Source organism: Monopterus albus, unplaced genomic scaffold (genome assembly GCF_001952655.1).
Source record: "Monopterus albus unplaced genomic scaffold, M_albus_1.0 scaffold52.1, whole genome shotgun sequence".
Classification (NCBI taxonomy): domain Eukaryota; kingdom Metazoa; phylum Chordata; class Actinopteri; order Synbranchiformes; family Synbranchidae; genus Monopterus; species Monopterus albus.
Window position 1 is genome coordinate 1,034,876 of NW_018127932.1, and position 8,640 is coordinate 1,043,515.

The window sequence follows — 8,640 nt, forward strand, 5'->3', positions numbered from 1 at the left end:
TAACCCTGAATATCATCAATAATGATGGAATTAAATGATATAACAAACATAATGACACAAGTGACTTACTGTACTGTGCTTTGTATGCGCGCGCGTGTGTGTGTGTCCTCGTGGCTTGTTGATTTATTAAAACATATGGAGAAGAAATACAGTATGTAAATACGTACGTTTATATGTACAGGAAGAGTATTTACACCTTTTCTGGAAGCACGTCTTATTGCATCTCATCATTCATATGAATCTGGATAAGAAACTAGAATAAACTGATGTAGCGTTTATCCTTTACTATGTGTAGCTTCTCAAAACGTTTCTCAAGCCAAGCAAACTTCTTTTTCCCCCAGTGGGAAAGCTTGTAGCAGACTTCGGTCTGAGACAAGAGCCAGAATCAAAGAGAATTTAGAGGCGAGCTAATGTCCGGTCAGGATTCACAGAAGGACATTAACCAGACAGCCAACATCCTCGGGACCTACAGAGCAAATAAACTCAGAACTCGGAATGATAAATTTAGTTGGCATATTTTGTCCTTGTTGATGCATAATGCTAAAATATAAAAACTCACATAATACTTGGTAATATATTATATAATATAATTCTAACCCTAGCAACATATAATATTTATTTAATCAGGTAATCATGAGGGCATTGGTTTAAGAATATAGCAGTAATTTTATAATAATGCTATGATATCATAACTTTATTATACACTCAGCTGGCAGTTTATTAGGTACACAGCTAAACCTAATGCTGTCTAATATATCAGTCCTGCATTTAAACCCGGTAAACTGTAGCCTCATACATAAATCTTAAAAATATTTTAGAGAAGTGATGATTCAGCTCTACGATCACTTTGAAAGATATAGTTTTGGTGCTGGTCAATGATGTTGCGTTACACTGTTTCTTTTATTTTGTCCACCCCATTTACTATATTGGAGCTACAGTTCAACAGCAGCGCATCCTCCAAAACGACCATGGAACCAACACTTCTTTAAAACTGTTTCAGCAAAAACCTTCACCTTCATGAAGGACATTGCAGAACTGCTTTATTAGACTGCATTAGTTTTAATAAATTGCTGCCTACTTAATTTATTCCTAACTGTATGATAACACACATTTTTTACTCACTCACATTCGGGCGCACGCATAGGTCGTTGAATGGAGATGAGCATAAACACCTTCACCTTCTAGGCATGGTCGAATACGCAGAGACTTGGAGATGAATGGCAACGCAAACACAATGTTTGTCTCCTCTGAAAGCTTCACTGGCCACTTCCCCTGGCTACTGCACTGCCGGTAGGACATACCTGGTGTCAGCGCTAAGTGGTGCAGAGTCACTAGTGTAAATAGAGCTGGCGACAAGACGGCGAAGCCTGAGGACGGGGCCTGGCCACTGCTGCTCTGACAGGCGCTGCGATCGCTATCTTATGCTTCCAAAGATAGCTCGGATCATCGCTGCGCTAGGCGCGGACTTTCCCAAAACAAAGTCTCCAATAGCAACCACTCAAGGATCCCATTAAAGAACTAAGGCCCAAATATAGAGAAGAGAAAAGTGCGTGGAGAGGGTAGAGAAAATGCTCTCCTGTCAGATAGCATCTCAGGTCAGACGAGGAGGACTTTTTTAGGACTAAAGTCAAATTATTTCAAATTGTACCTCTTATATTATGACATCATTGAACGTAGACAAACACCGGCAATTAAGCTTTTGGCGGATTGGGAGTGATCTAAGCACAGAGGGTGTTCATGTTGCACAGACTGCAAAAACAAACTTGTGATGCTATACAAATAAAACTGGCTTGACTCGACTAGACTCTGAAAGCCGGTTGCACCTCAAGACCAAGATTTGAACGTAATTCTTATACGTTATTTCTTCTGTGGCATGATTCAAGCCAGAACGACAAGGCAGCTTTATTTATGTAGCACATTTCATACACAGGGGCAATTTAAAGAGTTTTAGTCAAGGAGAAAAACAATAAATATTAAAAACCAGAATAAAACCAGTTAAGACAAGAAAGATAAAACTTTGTTAAAATTAGATACAATGAAAATTAAAACAAATAGACAAAATAAAAGGTCAATAATAATAATTGTTTTTCAGTAATTGCCGAGTGTAGAGATTTAATGGATGCTCATGCAGTTTAAATTGCTTGTTAGTGAGTGAGTGAAAGGCAGCTTCATTCATAAATAAGAATGAACAGTAGGTGAAGTGATTACGTCTTCACACATTGCTTACCGAATTAACACGTTGCATTCTGTAATTACGGAGGTGTCATCTCGTGGTTTGAACACATGCATGTGTGCTACACCTTCTGTGTTTCCCATCCAGACATGTTTTGTCACCTTTGCACTGATTTCTGTGGCAAACAGAGCGATTTCATTGTTTTGTTAGAAGAAGAAAACAAAACAGCAGGGAGAAGGCAGATCTGTCATCACGTCTGCTGGCTGGAGGATAGGCTTGCTGATTGTATGATTGCGTAATGTGGGGGTGGAGGTGGAGGATATGGAGTTGCAGTTCTCAACTTTTTTTTTATAAACCTCTGAATTTGGAAAATGCACCATGACCACATGGCGGCGCTACACACCTGTCTGAGCAACAAGGCTGGAAGTCCTTCACTCTAAAAGAATCCATCTCTGGTCAAAATGTGTCACGGCATTACAGCTTCCAAAAGTCAGGTTAGATTAACAATTAAAATACATCCACAATTTATGCATAAGATAGAACAAAATAAAACAGTTAATAAAAATAGTTCTACCACAAATATAAAGGTGGGTTTGCAGTTTTGTGCAAGGATTTTTTTTTTTTTTAGAAAATTGCGCTGTGCAGATTTTTACGCATCAAAATTTCCTTCTACACCTTAAATACATGAACTGTTGGGAAACACACATCGAGTGAAACAGCTCTGTTTGGCAGGAATGATTGGAAGCATCTGCTCTGACTTTCATGTATAATAGTAATGGTAATATTTGAACAGTCAGCATCGTCTGATTACTCTCTTTGTATAAACAGGCTATGGCAAATGTAGCTATATGGAGTTATTAAGCATTTTAAAAAACTTGCGTTCGTAACATAAACGAATCAAAAACACCCCACCTTGCCGAGATGAGCCACCTCTTCTGCAAAATCGGAGACCTTGTCGGCGCAGAGCATGGAGCTGGGCGGTGCGGAGGTGGGACCACCCAGAGCAAACAGCCTATTAAAGGTTAACTGGAGCTGCTGCTGCTGTTGCGGAGGATATTGTAATAGACTTGGCAGCCTTAGATGTACGCAGGTCATTGGCAGACCGAGCTTAGTCCACAATTAAGAGCAAATATACAGAAAGGTGAAAAGTTCGAATCATTAAGGACGTTTACTCTCCAGTGGCTGACCTCTTGATGCCGCCTAATAAATCACATGCGAATGTGAGGCAATATCCGTGCTCTTGCTTTAATCATGACCTTAAGTTTTTCGTCCTTTTCCATCAAAGACATCCTCACCGGACGTGATGCCAAGGGGAAGCTCGGGGGTACAGAGGCGCTCTGCGCGCCAACGCGCAACACCTGCCCCGAGCTTGGCTGCGCAAAGGTCCCTGGTGTGTCTCATCAAGAGGTGGAGGAGAACCGCATCCACGAGCAGAGACATCCTCCTGATCTCAGACTGTCTATTGGAAACCTCAGACCTGATATCTGCGGCGAGGAGCCCTCAGGAGAAGAGACTGAGCACAGAGAAGGTGATGACTTTTTTTCTATTTGGCAGAAAAGAATTAAATATGTCGATATAATAAAGGACCGTGGTTGTCCATTGCAATAAATATGACTAAAGGGTCATAGGCTCGTTTGTTTTCTACATAAGGATTATATGTGCACAAATGGACATCTTAAAACAAGACAAATAAAGCCCCATAATTTTATAATTCACAAAAATATATGATGATACTTTTAGAAGCACCTATTTTTCCTAATCACATTTTCAAAAAGTTTTCAAAATCTTCTTCATGTTATATTTGGCACAGAGTGATCTAATCCGAAAGCTTTGTTATTTGAGAAAAGTGGTATGAGACAGGAAACATACAACCAGAAAGTTTGGAAAAACTGGAGATGTGCTGGAAAAAACGTAAGCGTAACCTAAGCGCATGGTGATTGTGATAGAGGTCTTCTTCATCTAGAAGACCTCATATTGGCCAATATTGCGGTAGTTTTGCTTCAGAACATCAAGGAAACATACACACTTGGACTGTCTTTCCTACAGGCCCTGCGCACGAGCAGCACGAGCAACCACGCTGCGTGGAGCAGGAAAAGCGGCAGAGAAAGGAGGCGGACGCACAGGAAGAGGGTTATCACCACTGCGGGGAGACGATCAGCTGTTCGCCCGATAAGCAGCAGTCCAAGCCCGGAACAAAGAAGCGCTCCAGGGCAGCTTTCTCTCACGCACAGGTCTACGAACTGGAGCGTCGCTTCAACGTGCAGCGCTATCTCTCAGGTCCCGAACGGGCCGATCTTGCAGGAGCCCTGAAACTCACGGAGACCCAGGTTAAGATCTGGTTCCAGAACCGGAGATATAAAACCAAACGGCGCCAGATGGCGGCCGAGTTGCCGGCGTTCAGTTCGCCGAGGAAAGTAGCAGTCAAAGTGCTGGTAAGAGACAATCAAAAGCAGTACCATCCTGCGAATGGAGTACACATCCCTATGACTGTGCCACTGTACCAGGCCTCGCCCTACCTGCACTACTACTGCCATCCGTGGATCAGTAAGTAGTGTGGAGTACGGATGCTCTGAGAAGCAGTGACTTCCAACACATGTCTGTTTTCTAGCTGTTAGTCATCTTGTTGTTCATTCTGTGGACAATGCACGTCAAGACGCGTTTTTGTACGAAAAATCAATTCTGGATGCAATGATTTCATTACAAACTATTTTTAAATACTCATTTTCATTTATAGTTACTGTTTGTCCTGTCACTTGAGTGTGATCATTAACAGTTTACAAGAAAAAACAATAGTTTAAGGATAAATAAATCTGCTGGGTTCCTATTAGGAACTGTACACAAATAATAGGGGAGTTTATATATTTCCTCTGTCCACTGAGGGTAGTTTGATACATCTGTGAAAGCAAATAAAAGTTTTTTTTAAATTCAAATTAATTAATTCATGTTAATTCATAGAAAGAGTGACTGACTGGGTGCTTCAAGAGCCCATGTGATGACATATAGGTTGTTCTTTCCTCCTCCTTAATGACTGCCAGTGACATTTGTAAGACAGAGCAGAAAGGAATCCTGAATTTATACAAACCCGGCGAGATAGATATGAGAAGCGTAACCAAGATTCCAACATTTTTAGTAGGTATATTGATCATAAAATCAACATCACATCTGCAATAACACACTCTTTATGTAACTTTCTGAAGAGCGTGTGTGTGTATCTGGATGTTTTCATTCATCAAGCAGCACATTAAGACATTTGAATGGTCATGTAGGCTTTTTTTTGTGTGTGTGTTAATTTGATGCTGACAGCAGCAAACTGAGTTGACTGATTTTAGTATTTCACAAAACTGTCAAGTGAATATTTAAAAAAACAAATGCATGCTTACTATGTGAGTAAAGAGTCCTGCATAGACCTACTCTCTGTGGTGTGCTGCATGAGTCAGAGGAGACCAATAGACCGTGAAGATGTTACACCATCCACCTGGCCTGCACAAGACAGCACACATTAATCTTGCTGAAACACCCTCATCCCAAAGAAATACACATAACAGCCACACTTGATAGCAAAATAAAAACATCATTCTTAACACAAGGTGGTTTTGGCATAGTTCTTAACTGATTGTGCCAGAAGTGGCATAAACCTGCAGGCTGCCTGAGAGCCTGCAGAACACACAGTGCGCCCTGACTGAAGTACCACAGATAAACAGATTGTGCAACATGTTCAGTGATATCACTTTAATAATATGATGTCTTCATGTGCAAAATATTTGCCAGTGTTTTCCTGGAGTAATGCAGTGTCCTATCTATATAAGCCTGGCAAATAAAATATTATTGCAGTGTTAAAGAGGCAGCAACATCAAAGAAATGTGATCTAGAACAGGGACTTCAATGTTCCTTTCCAAAAACAAGATGCCTTGGCAGTCAGGATCACCTTGTGCCATCACCAGGGCATTAATATTATTAATGGAACAGAAATGGTCATGTTTGCATTGTGGTTTGGAGGTATTTCACTTCCTACAAGCTCTGATTGTTCATATTGTGCTGGTGGATAGCTGCTCTTGTCATTGCCGTCTACCATGACCATAGGTAAGAATGACGTCACGTTGATGTAAGGCTGAAAGACTGATATAACCCACGACGATTTTAATGGGTATGGATGAGGCTGAGACTGTTCTTTGGAATGCCACATGGCTTTCATCTCACGGGCAAAGCTAATTCTGCTTTATTACAAATGAAGTCTTATTTTATGTGTTTTGTCCATTCATTTTTTATGATCTTCAAGTTAATGGCCAAAATCTAGGAGTATTGCAAGTCGGACAATTATAGAGATTATACAACAAGGCAACATTTTAGTCATATTATCTAAAACGCCTCATTTGAATGTAAGAAAATTACCTAAAAACTATGTTTATGCAATAAAACATAGCAAGTGTAGGTCAAAGTTGAACCAGGATGTTCATAACAGGTTGGATAATAATTTTACCATTTGCTTTGGTATTTTATTCAAAGTATGTTCGGCTAAACTGGGAAGCTGTTTAAAGCCTGTATGATTGCCTGAACCCTGGTTCTTGCCTTGTTTGATGTTACTGACACATTCCCACATCTCAGCAATGCTGACTTCATTTTATTATCTCTTTTATTATTTTCTCATGGCTGTGTCAGTCTGTCAGTCCTCCACTTTGGTCTAGACTGAAATATCTCAACAACTATTTGAAGGATTGGTAAGCGGTACCTGCTTTACATCAACATGTTAACACTGTCATTGTCTTGTTCTGTTTCACTGTAGTGCAACTACAGTGAAACGGAGCCTGTTGCCTCATTCTATTTATCAATAAGACAGCATGAACACTCAAATACACTGCCGGCACAAAGTGGAACAATCAAAAATATGAAGCCTGCTCTGTCCTTTGCTTATTTATCACAAAATCACTTTCAGGTCATATCAGTTCTTGAGCTGCCTCTAAAGCGAGGAATGTGCTCCAGTCAGTAGGTCACAGAGCCATCAAGTGCTACTGTATGTATAAATATGTAATGATCAAGTATGTAAACATTCTGAGTTCACTTTATTATTATGCCTCCCCATGAATAGGCTCATATAGAAGTGTGTGTGTGTGTGTGTGTGTGTGTGTGTGTGAGAGAGAGAGAAAACAAAAAGAGCCAGACAACTGTCAGCAGTAGCTCTTCCACCTTAACAAAACATTAAATTGCCAATTTAAATAGGGGCTATTAATGCCTGTGGATACAGGTAATTTCCTGTGTTCTTTTATGTCATTACAGATTTCTCAGCTGGGAGGAATGCACTGAGGGTGAGGCTGCAACACAGGAATGACAGTTCACATCTAATCCATGCTTGGCTGCACTTTTAAGATACAAATCCATTGATGGAGTATTCTCACAGGGCTCCTGAACACCGGCTAAACGTGCATTTCCGATGCACCTATTGTAACATGAGTCATTTTCTCAAGAGCCTTGTTGATTCAGACAATATCATTTTCACATAATAGCTGCTGGCACTGAGACTTCTCAATAATATGAACGGATTTAGAGCTCACATGAAAGCAAGACTGGGAAAGGCTCCTCTCTGTACGATTCAGACCCTGCAGTTCTTTCAGGAATCATTAGAACAACCGCTGAATGTTTTGCTTTGGGAAAAAAGCAGGAGCAGTAGTGTGTGCTCCTGTTAATGTGTTGGCCCTCAACAGACACAGGGCAGAACTCAGGAAGGAGAGAGGTCATGGTTAATACCTCTGTTTAAAGACAGATCTGCTTAACTTTGACCTGGTCTGTCTCTCTCTCACACACACAAACACACAGACACACACTGCAAATAATCTCACCCAGCAGACTCTTCAGGCTTGTTCCAGAAACTATTAGCAGACAGCATTAGTGCATGTCGGAATGTAAACATTTACAGTAAAGCTATAAGACATCAGCTTCCCCTGAGGAAGACACATCCATCACACAGCAACCACATCAGCCCTCACTTGCCCCTGGGTTTCACACATTTGAGCACAATTTGAACCAGCCCATATTGTTAGGTTGGCGTGCTGATAAGTTCATGATTGTGTGATCATGCTGCATTGTAAAAAAAAAAAAAAAAAAGTTTCTGTTTGTGTTACCAGAGTAACAGTGCATCATCCCAGGTTTGTGCTTATACGAGTAGGAGCAGGGGCTGAGGTCGTGACGAGGATTAGAAAGGTTAGAGAAATGAGCCCACCCAGAACTTACAAAGAGTAGCCTCATTTTCAGAGACAAAGCACACGGCGTATGTTTATCTGTGTGTGTGTGTTGTGTTCATGCATTAGGAGCTGGCACAGGATGCTCACAGCTGAGACTTTGAGTGTATTTGGAAGAGGATTAAGGAAAAGCATAGAGATAAGACTGAGGAGGGAGTGGAAAGTTAGACTAGAAAAGTAAGTAAGGCCAAAAAACAAATAGCCAAAACCTTCATCATGTAAGGAGCGTTCATAATC

General features: G+C 40.8%; 1 protein-coding gene across 1 annotated transcript; it reads left to right on the forward strand.

The window, feature by feature from the left end:
- Positions 1–3,240: 3,240 nt before the first annotated feature.
- Positions 3,241–6,111, forward strand: nkx3.3 (NK3 homeobox 3). Its single transcript, XM_020601803.1, has 3 exons — positions 3,241–3,314; positions 3,459–3,701; positions 4,220–6,111. Exons 1-3 carry the CDS (start codon positions 3,254–3,256, stop codon positions 4,723–4,725), a joined length of 810 nt encoding a protein of 269 aa, XP_020457459.1. The 5' UTR covers positions 3,241–3,253; the 3' UTR covers positions 4,726–6,111.
- The last annotated feature ends 2,529 nt before the right edge of the window (positions 6,112–8,640 follow it).

Excerpts from the sequence above, each read along its gene's own strand:
- nkx3.3 (XM_020601803.1), top strand. The coding sequence starts at position 3,254 with ATGTACGCAGGTCATTGGCAGACCGAGCTTAGTCCACAATTAAGAGCA. Across the intron at positions 3,315-3,458 it reads AAGAGCAAATATACAGAAAG|ACATCCTCACCGGACGTGAT; the intron begins GTGAAAAGTTCG and ends TTTCCATCAAAG. Across the intron at positions 3,702-4,219 it reads AGAGACTGAGCACAGAGAAG|GCCCTGCGCACGAGCAGCAC; the intron begins GTGATGACTTTT and ends TCTTTCCTACAG.